Raw genomic sequence first — 13427 nt, forward strand, 5'->3', positions numbered from 1 at the left:
AGGTGTATTTTTCAAATTCCCTGTAGTTTGAACATACTACCAATAGCGAGTACGAGGTTAAACCATGTCTATCGCGGTCCCTCGTTGGTCTGGAGCGGTGGTTCCCAACCTCTTTTGACTTTTCCGTCTTGTCAAGCTTGACATATTTTATCGCCCCCCCCCCATATTTTCGGATCCGAGAAAGAGATATAAACGGGAAATTTATACGGCTAACTCTGATTGCTGGAAAACTGACTTCAAAGAGGTCAACTTCTGGCGGCGACACTTCCATCTGAGGATAGTTTGCGGCTAGTTATATTTTGTCATTTTTTGCGACAGTCTCAGAATCACCCGTTTTTCATGTGTATTTTGTGCCATCATTCGATTGCCAGGTCATTAAATAAATATATCTGACTGAACGTTCTAACATTAACACGCCATTCGTACGTTTCCGCCCCCAATCGTCCGTCTGGTATTTTTGCCCTCCTGTTACTAAAATATCGTCCACATTGAGAACCACTGGTCTAGAGTTTGTTTGACATTTGACACAAGATGATATCATTATCATACAAACAGCAATCTCCTTGAAGAATGACATGTCATGTCAAACTGCCTCCCTTAGATGGTCCCATTCAATAAGTCGTCAGTCTGGTTTGATATCCTTGTAAAATTAGGCCTAATTAGTTTTGAAGTAGGCTACTCTCTGCAACTCTGCTACCTTATGGCACTGTGGGGCTTGCTTACAGACTCAGGAGATGCAGATTTTTGAAGGAGTTTCAAGTTTTTCAAGCAGAACTGACCAGGCTTGTCCCATCTGCTTGACTTGTTCAATATTCTGTCATAGGCCTAGGCCAGGGGTTCTCAAAGGTTGGGCCATGGCCCACTGGTGGGCCACAGAGCATTTTGAGGTGGGCCGCAGAGCAACTTAGAAAACTTCAGAATTGATGTAAGTTTAGTTATATTTCTTATGTTGTTCGCTAAAAATATATATATTCGTATTATCTAATTATACGTAGGCTACATAAAGCTTGTTATCCGACTCTGATTAGACGTAGTGGCACGCATGAAGTCAGCATGTACAAATCAAGTACGTTAGCCAGTAGAAAGAGCCACCGTTTCTCCCTATGACAACCTATACGACTAACAGCAACTAAAATAATTTCAAGCGTATAATAACTGGAAGATAATGCCTAAGTAACCAAGTATTCTGGCAGGTTCATATGTCGTATTCCATTGACAGGGGTATGCAATGAACTCGCAATGAAGTGCAGTTGATGTACAGATTTACTGTACTTCGGCAGGCCCTATTATTGCGAGCTAACCATAGCCATAATTGCAAATTTTTAGCAACTTCTGGCGGAGGTATACTGCACAAATCTTAATGGATTGAGTATTTATCGAAGTGCATTAATCTTTGAAGTCGGTTTAAAAGAGAACCCGTCCCTTGGAGAACCCGTCCCTACCAACTCGGCCCTCGGAGAACCCGGCCCTTGGAGAACCCGGCCCTCGGGAAATTTTGCATATCAAGCACGCGTGGTCTACTTGTTGTGGTATTCACGGTGTTTTTCGACTACTCTGGACCTCGGTGAATGAGGCCCTCGAACAATTTTGAATTAAAATGCAATAAATGTGTACCCGGCCCTCGGGAAATTTTGTATTCACCGGCAACCCTAACCCTAATATCCTACCCCAACCCTAATATCACCCTCCCCCAACCCTAATATCCCACCTCCGGCAACCCTAATATCCCACCCCCGGCAACCCTAATATCCCACCCCCGGCAACCCAAATATCCCACCTCCACCAACCCTAATATCCCACCCCCGGCAACCCTAATATCCTAGCCCTAACCCTAATATCCGACCCCAACCCTAATATCCCCCTCCCCCAACCCTAATATCCCACCCCCGGCAACCCTAATATCCCACCCCTGATAGGAATTGATTATATCATTGGATTGAATATTCTGACATCGCAACTTCAGTTGTTTTGGTACACGACACGCAAAGGACATCATGCATATTGAAAAATCATTCTCCACTTCTCTGTAGTGCCCCATTCACCAATGAATTGTTCGACGCTGGTCCAGAATGAATATAATATTCCCCACAATAGTATCACCAAAGTCCCAATCACACAGTGCAGGGATCTGATCATTGTGTTTCGCGACGCGAATGGAGCAGCGGACGAAAATAATCTACTTGGGAGTTTTAGCTTATGATCTACCAGGGCCGTAACTGCCGCACCCCCAATCCCGGGGAGCTCGAAGGGGACCAAGATGATTTCGTTGGTCGTTTGCTGAACAATATTTATTCAACTTGGATTTTTTCCGCGCCTCGTGCGATTTCTTATCCTGGGAGATCCAGATTTAGGGGAGAGGAGGCCAAGATGAGACACGGGGCAAGTTGAGACATGCAATTTTTTCATAGAATAAATTGCTGATGGACAGATTCCTTCAACTATGTTGTTCCCATAATGCCATTCCATAGTCCTACCATATTAACAAGGCAAACAGATTTGAGGTTGGGCAGAAAAATGCCAAAAACTATATTTTCATAGCCTATGTCAGTTATGTGAATTCATGTTTGTAAGGGCATACCTATCATAGTACTTAATATTATATATAAAACTGGAGCTGCTTGAGTGCAATATTAGCAGTATAATCATGCGCTTACATCTGAAAAGTAACGGACAGAAATTTTTTTAATCACATTTATATGTAAATTTAGGTGTGGGGGTAAGATGAGACAAAATCATGGGGGTAAGATGAGACATGGGTATCAGAGGGCTTTTCTATTGAAGGCCTCGGAAGATTAAAAATTTACTGTTGAAGGCACACAAAATGTATTATTTATCTAGTAGTTTACCAGATGTGACATTACAAGACAAAATGATAACGAAACTCTTATCTCATGGTTAATTGGTTTTCGATGTCATTTATATTTGTATATGATGTACCAATTCTTTTTAAAAATGAATTATTTCATGATTATTATATTTTATTCACAATGTTGCTGGTTGATGCATCATTTTGGATTAATTGGTGGTGTAATGAGCATAAATTGCTTGGTGTCTCATCTTAAACACAGTCTGTCTCATCTTACCCTCACCTGGGGGTAAGTTGAGACATTTGAGCAAGGATTTTTGAGGGCCAAGAAATCCATCAGTATGTTGTTCAATATAACTCAAGCCATCGTCATAGAAAGTAGAGATCACAGGATTTCCATTGGTACCAAAATTAATCCTCAGAAGGCATTACTCTTTGAGTGGCCTTGAATTATCAGAAAAGTGTCTCATCTTGGCCTCCTCTCCCCTAAATATCATCAGTTAGAGCAGGGGTGGGTAATTATTTTCCGACGCGGGCCAAATGAGAAAAAATAAATATATTGGCGGGCCAAGTGAAAAATTTAGCTATATTCTCCAGCGTATTTTAATTTTATTTTCAAATTACATTGTTACTAAATGCTGCTCAGTGAATGTGTAGATATTAGGTTATGAGAAAGTGACGTTTAATGAAAGAAATATATATATATTAACTGTCACGATATGAAACAATGTTAAACATGATACATTTTAGCTCTCTTTAAACCCCTATCCACGTTCTTCTATCAAGACTCTGAAACAGCGGTTGTCAAACGTTTTTCGGCAAGCCTCACTTTAGATTGCGAACGATTTCACGCCCACTTATCATGATATCACAAAATATTAAACAATTCTTCCAGAATGCCAGCAATCCCAGCGGATAGTTTGATGGCACGGAGGATTATGGCTGTTGACGAGAGAATTGTGAAATATCAAAATCGGACGATACACATAGCAACCGCTACAAGCTGGGTGGTAAATCACTTGGTGCGCGAAAATTTTTTTCAATAAACTTCGGCTTCTCGCCACCCTTCTGATGCTTTCACGTCTCCCAGTTCGAGAACCACTGCATTGAAATGCATATGCAATAGTGCAAAGCTTATTTTCTTGGTCGGCATGGTTGATAGATGTGATGCGTCATATAGTAATCGCGAGCACTGATTGACTTGTTTTACGAATTATGGATTTGGAAACATATCACGTCACAAATCGAAACACACACCGTATAACGCGTAATGTGACAATGTCAACAAGGAAGGTTTCGGCTAAACTATATGGAAAGAACAATTTCTTTTGACTCCAATTGCTACTCGTACTTTGCCACATTGCCTGGATTACGCTGCCAGGTACGTAAGGCGGCGTAACCGACGCATATTAATGAACAGGATTAAAGGTAAACGAATGTCCTGTTCATTTGATACAGCCTATGGTTTTAGCCAATAAAAAGCAAGTTTAATGTTTTGAATTCCAAGCAACCTTTCGCGGGCCGCACAAGATAGCTTCGCGGGCCGCACTTTGCCCGGGCCTGAGTTAGAGAAAAGTGCGCATATTTTAGAGAAATAGGCATATCGGCGCTGTTCGTGACCACGAATTAAACAGGATTATGACTTCAAAATATCGGGTGGGCCACAGCACATTTTTAAATCGGGAAATGGGCCACGGCCAAGAAAGGGCTGAGAACCCCTGGCCTAGGCTCAGGAGTGATATTGTTTTGAGAATTGTAATCTGCAACAATCCTCAAAGGTTATTATAAAAATAACTGCACAATTGCAAACATATGTCTAACCAGGCATAGGCCTAATGTATGGTACCTTAGACCAGTGTTCTCAAAACTGCTCATGGTGTGGTTCCCAGATTTTTATGTGTCTTTATGTAAATTTCTCACTCATTACTGTGCTTTATGTATTGGTATGGTATGAAAAGTATAGTAGTGGTACTTTGTCAAAAATATGTAATTGGCCTTCGTATGAACACAACAACCTAATGTTTGTTAGGAAGCATAACCACATCATTTCTAGCTTTCTGTTATATGAAATGTACAGTTATAAGAATTCTTTTCATTCGTATATATATATCGGTAGTCATTGGAGTATCTTGTTTTAATATTCCTTTATTAAAACGCAGTGGTCAACCAAATATTTGTTTGGGCGAATATGCTAACACCTTTCCTTATCGAAATTGGCCAGCCAACTTATGAGCTATGTTTACACTGATATGTTGGATTCCATGACATCCTTTTTGATAACATGCAGTGACCATCGTAGGATAAAGCTTCTCAAATTCTGTATTATCTCGAGATTGTGCCCGTTGGTAAATTGTCATCTTTGTGAATAAGCTACCGCGTCGGGATTGTGGTCTGGCGTGACCGCTATCGAAGATGGCTTGTTCTTATATGTTTTGCTTTCACAATCAAGTGAGAATAATGATACTGTTCCTTACTAAGTACCAAGGTTGTAATGACTCGAGTCATGACTCAACTTGAATCGAGTCGTTTTTTCATAATACGTAAATAACTCGACTCGAGCCAATCTGTGTGTTGACTCGAGTCATTGAGCTTGACTCGAACCAAGTCATATGACTTGAGAGTCAGACCTCCAAGACCGACATTTCATTGTAATTTCGAAGAATAGTCCTAGTAAAGTAACCACCCTATTGGGACTTCGTCTATTGGTAGCCTACTAGTAGGGCCTACTTGAAAATGCGACCAGAAACTGCTAAAAGTAGGAAAATTAGTACCGGTATACTATAAATGCGAATCCTTCGATATCACCAACCAAAGTTATAAAGAGTGGGTTTAACAAGACTTTAACTGGAAACTGAGCAGTCAACATCATGACTTAAACTCGGACTTGTAAAAGTGAGATTGACTTGTGACTCGGAGCGTTATGACTTGGTCGCAACCCTGCCAAGTACAGAGTTGGTCACTTGGTTAGCGTTCCTGCATCCCTAGAAGTTGCATCCTAAATTTCTAGTCAATTGCAAGTAGAAGTAGACGACGAAGACCTGCAAAACGCTCAAGTGAGCGGCTTTTCAAAGAGTATTTATATTCCATTAATGAGTCGCATAGTGTTAGCAGTTCATCTGAGGTGGCCAGTTCTCAAATTGCATGGCGTGCCTTCGAAACTCATTCAAAAATCACCTAGACTCTACAAAGTGATGCCTTTTTTAAATATATTTTTTCTTCACTGTGATAAAGTGCCTTATCTGACGCAAGCATACCAAAAAAAACCTACTTTCTATGTTATAATATCCCTTGCATATTAAAAAATATTTTCAGTCACCATGATATAGGTCAGGGGTGGGCAAACTACGGCCCGCGGACCGCATGCGGCCCGCAACACCGCTCTGTACGGCCAGCGAGAGTCTAAAGAAACCTATTATAAATATTGATAAAATGCGTACTAAAAATCGAATTATTGCAGGGACCTGGATTAAACTGTTTTTAGTATATTTCACCATGATAATTCGAAGGCATTGGTTCTCAACTTGGTGGACTATTGCACCTCGGGTTGTGAAAGCATCTGAAGGAGATCGCGAAGCTGAGCTCAACTCAATTTTTTTTTCGCGCTCTGCGTGATTTACTTTCAATTTATAATTATTGCTCTGTGTTTAGTGTGAATTTCATATTGAAAAACCTGCCATCAATAGTCGTAACCTCTCATGCCACCAAACTATCTGTTAGGGTTACTATAGCATCCTGGTTGCGTTTTGTGATATGACGATAAGGGGGGCGCGAAATCTTTCACCATCATGAGGGGGGTGGGGGCATGTCTTAAACAGTCCGAGAACCACTTTTCTAAGGTAAATACTTTCTATATTATTTTTTTTGTTTAAATTCAGGCGCGACAACCCGATGTCAAGTCCCACGCAGTTTGATTGGTTTCAACTGCTGAACATCGCAGAAATCCTAAACGACATAGACGCAATTCGGATCACGAGTGTGATTTCAGATTGGCCACTCCAGTTTCAATTATTTCAGTGGTGTGCTTATAAAAAACGATTTATGCGTGTTTAAAAATGATTCACTCTCTGCATGCGTAGAATCGGGGTGGGGTATTTCTATTTTATCTACACATATAGTAGAAGTGTGTTTGGAGCTAACATGGTTGTGATGCTGTCAGCATTGTGTGTCCTGGAGCTGAACCAAAAGTGAAATTAGTAAATCTATGATCAGATCCGTGCTCACAGATTTATATTTCGATCCTGTTCGAAGAATCGGGACAACCGACTGTCATCTCTACAGTTTTGACAAATTGGTTATTGAGGTCCGCCAGCCTATGAAATATCGCCCTTATGCTTCTGGTGCGTGTACGACATCATCATAACAATGTGTAGTTAGTAGTTTGTTTTAAATAAGCATAAATATTATCTCCATGTCCTCACTATATACTCAAATACCAGCAATATTGCGTTTTGGTTTATAATCCCAATTTTATATAGTGCGGCCCGCGAATGGATTCAGATATTGAATGCGGCCCGCGAGCTCAAAAAGTTTGCCCATCCCTGATATAGAGCAATGGTGGCCAACTCAAAACGGTTCGTGGGCCTCTTTCCAAGTTTTGTAGAGTGCCACAAGTATGCAATATCGAGACAACATAGACCACGCAGTTTAGCGACCGTGTTTCAGAAGTTTACGTCTGCACAAAGCCGTGTTTTCTAAAATCGGGCGATGGACCATATAAGCTCATAGCTAGTTATCACAAAAACGTCTTATTTTTTTTTAAGGAAATACAAATACCGGTAGCCTACAACAAAAAATTTCACGTTCAACACTTTAATTTGATTTTGACCTAGCGATATCGGGGCTAGCGAGAGACGGCACTCTCTCCTCAGGGCCAAATATGTCCACGGGCCTCGTGTTGGGGAATAGGGATAGGGACCACAGATATAGGGCCGCAATTTGCCCGGTTATCGTGACAACTTCACACATAAAAGAAATGCGAGCGTGACTCCAAAAATTATTTTTACTTCAACCCAAGTCGATTTTTGAGGGAAGTAGTCTTAAAACGTAACACTCGAATAATAAGCGCAAGTACTTGAAGAAAGTATAAGTAGGCTACGTCTTCACTGATCACCTCTGATCAAGTAGAGCCTGCTTTGTGATGCGCGGAAACGCAGCTCACTTGGTACTATTTGTTGCAAAGTGCGAAGTAAATATACCGGTGTTTGCTTGATCAGTGCAATCACTGCATGTTACCGAAATGTTTTGGCATTGGAATGCAATACAGCAGCCTATTATTGTGATCCTTCAAAATAGACTGTGCGCAGCAAAATAGTCATGGTCCGGAAATTTTTCGGCTTGTTCTGATATTACATCGGCTGGGGTTATCAGTATTCACATACTTTTGTTTAGAGGTCACCGGCTTAGAATGGGTACGGTAGGCTAAAGGACAACCTTGTAATATCGAAATTCATATAGGCTACCGCCTACCGGCATATGTTTTACACGCTTAGCAAAGATTCTATGATGTATATATCTTTATATAAATATTTAATTCAAGAGTTTCTTGGAGGTACAGAACATCAATATACATTTGAATATTAACATATATGTATATTGAAATTAACCCGAACATTTTCGGCTGACAATCGTCAGGGGTAATCGTCACCAACTAGTAGAGAATTGGAAAGAACATTGTATATCGACAATCGTATCACAAAGCGTTCAATGTACTATTTCAAGATGGTACACGAACTCCTTCTGTAGACAAAGTTTGAGCTGATGTATTTTGATAAAGTTTGACTCCAAGGCACACAGATGTTGGCACTAGTGTGACTCAATCCAACATTCTGAACAGGTCATACGATTTTTGCAACCACTTATACAAACAATGCTGACCCAGCAGTGCCTGATTCCTAATCAGCCTTCTTTCCAGCGACTTACAGTAGATGCACTGTGATTATGATTAAGAGACGGATAGTATTAATGGATGCCCTTATATGTGGGTGACGCCGCGTGCCGGGGTCTCCGCTTTGTTCTGCTCCTTACCCCATATCGTTGAAGTTGACATTATAATAATATTATATTTATTAGCCCCATTTGTAGGTGAATGGTGATGCCTCTAATATTATAAATCATGACTCACCACTGCTGTTAACTTTTGCTTGTCATTCATGAGCTACTTGTTGTCATTGCGTTGGAGCAACAATATTCTTTTAGTATTTCGCATTCCACATGAAGCATTTGCTGGTGTTCGCTCCTAATCAGTCAGCTGAATACCTAAAGTAGAATAAACTATATGAAATGGGTTCAGTTATGGTGCAAAGGAACCAACTACATCTTCCAAGAACTGTATTTTCTTTTTTCAATAGCTCAGTGGCCCACATCAAAAAGTTCCTGTTGCCCAGCTGTTGGAAACCACTGCTTTATAACCGGGCGCTTTATTCACATCTCCATCATCGAAGCGCTACGATGATGATCAAGAAAATAAACCTTCTTTCTAACAGCCTACAAAATAATATATTTTGCTTCGAATTTCCCTGTATATTGCGTAACCCTGCACAGTTTATAGTTTGAATAAGCTTTAGCCCATGTTGCCTATAATTAGGCCTCCTACCGGTATTGGTAGGCCTGCCACTAATGGTGTATTGGAATATTGCAGGGGGAAAGGTCGACGCAGTTACTTTTGGAACGGGCACGGGAGGAACTATGGCGGGTATTAAGTTACGCTGGTGCGATTGACGTTTGTTATCTGTACGTTTTTTTTTTCATCCGCAGGTGTATCTACTTATTTGAAAAGTAAGAACAAGAATATCAGGACCGTGGTTTCTGATCCGCAGGTGAGCCGCTGTTGCCCAGAATTCTGTCCTCCGACTAGGTGTCATTCGGTCAATGGAACCACAGAAAGTATATGATTTGGATGGATCTAATAAATCGAATATGAGTGTTTTATGATTGTGAGTTGTGACCGTAAAGAAAATAGCGTCAGTTATAGCCTGCACCACATTCAAATGATTGGGTATATCTTTGGCAACATTGTTCTCGTTACGCTTTGTGACAATGCTGTTGGGCAATCAATACTTGACAAAAATGTCGATTCCGACAAGATAAGACAAGATAGCGCATTGGTTAAGCGTCCTGCTTCTTGATCGGTAGGTCGTGGGCTCGATTCCCGGCCGGGGTCAGACCAAAGACCCGATTAGTAGCACTGGTATCCATGGCTTCCCTGCTTGGCGCTCATGCATTACCGGGATAGCATGGAGGGGTGGCGCATGACTTAGAAAGCCGTAAAGGCTATATCTGCACTTCCTTGTCCAGCGGCATATGCACATCATGTACTCATGGCATGCATATGCGCAGATCGCGTGTATGTGTATCATGAGTCGGTGTATATGCCGCAAAAACATCGAGGACAAAAATAAACTACGTCCTCTCTCCTCCTCTCTCCTCTGAAGTAGGTAGTCTTTTGCTGGTTGCCTCATACCCTCTGATAAGACTAATGGACGATCAAAGCATTCTCAGGGGAAAAAAAGTGTCAAGACTGTATAAATGTCCTTGATAATGTAACTGTCGAAAGGGGCGTAGGCTATCATTACGATAATAGGTTTAAATTATTTCTCGTTAGTCGACTAATATCATTAGGCCTGCAATTATTACTCGTTCTGGATTCGATTACCCATATCGTCGTGCCCGGGCTAATTGCGTTTGGGACTCTGCTCTCGTGTTTACTGCGTGACTCCACCTGCAAAACTTTGACTGTTATCTTGACCAACAAATTTCCTTTACAAGCTGTTATCTCGGATGGATTTTAGTCGGATCGGAAGTAGATATAATATCTCATTGACTGATATTGTAAAATCAAGGTGGGGTAGTAGAGGCTCTATCTAACTCCCATAGGAGTGCCTGCTTTACTACTGCAGAAAAGAGTTTTTCAAATCTTCTGCGCACGGGCTCATCTTCCAATATTCTGATCTTGGTGGTAGCTTAACGAACAACGAGAGAATAAATTCAGTTGTAAAAATGAATTATCTTACATAATTTAAGCTGCATCGCAGCAGCATCATATTGAAAATGTTCCTAAGGACCCTGAAATGTGATGTATGGAAATTTCTCAATTGACACTGTAGCTTTCAGATTGTGAACAGTTACGAACACAGAACGCGAGTAGGGGTACGGTATTAGGGTGGAGTGAAAAATGGAAAATTTTGAATTTCACAACGGACATTTGATATGTGGTGCCAAATTTAAAAAAAATAATTTCTATAATAATTTTGGGCTCATGCACCCTCTAGTGGTCGTGCAATGGCACCGAACGAGCCAGAAATAGCTAATTTCGCTATATATTGATGATCGCTTCCGCTAGAAAGCTGATTTTGGGCTCAAAAGATGCGGAAGCAACAAGTTTCTATCTCACTTCCGCAGAACTTTGTCTTAAAAATGAACAGAAAAAAAGTTACGAGCAAATTATTGATTTATATACCATTTTTCGGTAAAATTACGCACTGAAGCAGGGTACGAGGCCAAAAGCGTTCAGTGATCGATCTTATGACTAACAACTCCATATTGGAAACACATAAATTGCTAATTCATATTGAAAACACAAAACCATCAATTCTATATTGAAAAAAGATATATTTCGAAGATGGTTTCACTACCAGAGTACTAGTCTGCACATACTTTGAAATCTTGTTTCGTATTAAAGGATTTCATCTGTTTTTGAGACTTCAGTTTTTCTCTGATTAAGCCATCTCTACGGTTTAATCTCGACACATGGGCAGATGCTTTGGTCACCACTTTAACGCCTCTTTCCACTGCCTGGTTGTGCCAAGGATGTGTGAGGGGATGACCTTAGATTTTCCATCTTGAGACATGGCGAGTTTTTGATTGCTGGTGGCTGCTGGTTTCGTTTCATTAACATATCCTCCTTCAAAGTCGCTAATTGGAATCTGGTATTCTGTTTGATCTGCTCATAGTTGTAATCTTGCAAGTCTTCCGAGACCTTCATCATCATCACCGAGCATTCCCATAAAACATTATCCGTGTGCATCCGATGTGCAAAATATGCTTTTCGTTGTAGCAAAGGTAGTGCAAGGTTGCGAATTCGTGTTTCAGAAAGCTTTGTAATATGGGAAACTATGCTGCACAAGTTTTTAGCACCATCAACAATAGAATTGTGCCTTTTTATTTCAAACCATGACGGAAAATAAAATTCAATGCAGAATTAAGCAAGATAGTTCAGATTTCTTGATGTATGACTCTGTCGCACATGTATGCTATGTATAGGACCTCAAAATTTGGCATGTTCTATGTGGGACAGAGTCATCCATCAGGCAATCTGAACTATCTTACGCAATTTTGCATGGAGGTTTATTTTCCGTCATGGTTTGAAATAAAAAGGCACAATTCCATTGTTGATGGTGCTAAATACTTCTGCAACATAGCTTCCCATGTTACAAAAGCTTTCTAATACACAATTTGTAACCTTGTACTATCTTTGCTACAATAAAATGCATGTTCGGCACATCTGGGAATGCTCGGTGATGATGATGAAGGCCTCAGAAGACTTGCAAGACTACAACTATGAGCAGATCAAACAGAATATCAGATTCCAATTGACGACTTAGAAGGAGGATATGTTAATGAACCGAAACCTAAAAACAACGTTGACACTAGAATCAGATTGTTCAAAATCCCAATTATAAACATCAAGGCCAAATCATACCACCAAATTGTCAACTTGCATCTAAAAGATGCGGAACAGCCACCAGCAATCAAAAACTTTTCATATCTCGAGCTGGAAAATCTAAGGTCATCACCATTAAGGATCAATCATCCTTGGCACAATCAGGCAGTGGAAAGAGACGTTAAAGTGGTGACCGAAGCATATGCCCATTGCCCATGTGTCGAGATTTGAACGTAGAGATGGCCTCATCACACAAAAACTGAAATCTCGAAAGCAGATGAAATCCTTTATTACGAAACAAAATTTTAAAGTTTGTGCATACTAATACTTTAGTAGTGAAACCATATTTGAAATATATTTTTTTGCAATATAGTATTGATGTTTTTGTGATTTTAATATGGATTTGCAATTTATGTGCTTTTAATGAGGAGTTGTCAGTCATAAGATCAATCACTACAAGCTTTTGGGATCATATCCCCTGCTTCAGTGCCTAATTTTACCTAAAACCAGCCTAAAAATCAATAATTTGCTTGTAACTTTTTTTCTGTTCATTTTCAAGACAAAGTTCTGTGGAAGTGAGATAGAAACTTGTTACTTCCGCATCTTTTGAACCCAAAACCAGCTTTCTAGCATAAGCGGTAATCAATATATAGCGAAATTAGCTATTTTTGGGTTGTTCGGTGCAATTGCACGACCACTAGAGGGTGCACGAGCGCAAAATTATTATAGAAATTTTTTTTTTTCAATTTGGCACCACATATCAAGTGTCCGTTTTGAAATTCAAAATTTTCCATTTTTCACTCCACCCTAGTACGGTATGTAGGTAGGCCTACTACCAATTACTAGTCAATTTGACTCATCCTTGATAATGTACAATGTACGATTCAGCAGCAGTCTGAACATGGAATCAGATGATTTAAAGCGAATTATAATATATGATACTCTCATTGGCCTAAGCAGTTT

At 40.2% G+C, this 13427-nt stretch overlaps 1 protein-coding gene across 1 annotated transcript in view; it reads left to right on the forward strand.

The window, feature by feature from the left end:
• Positions 1–13427, forward strand: part of LOC145444495 (uncharacterized) — a 38056-nt gene that overhangs the window by 15869 nt on the left and 8760 nt on the right. Inside the window, exons 6-7 of the mRNA XM_080322488.1 lie at positions 9444–9497; positions 9560–9621. Coding sequence (XP_080178614.1) covers positions 9444–9497; positions 9560–9621 — 116 coding nt within the window. The remainder of the gene's footprint in view (positions 1–9443; positions 9498–9559; positions 9622–13427) is intronic.

This window comes from Botryllus schlosseri, chromosome 8 (assembly GCF_051294905.1).
Source record: "Botryllus schlosseri isolate E-star chromosome 8, Bs_hap1, whole genome shotgun sequence".
Classification (NCBI taxonomy): domain Eukaryota; kingdom Metazoa; phylum Chordata; class Ascidiacea; order Stolidobranchia; family Styelidae; genus Botryllus; species Botryllus schlosseri.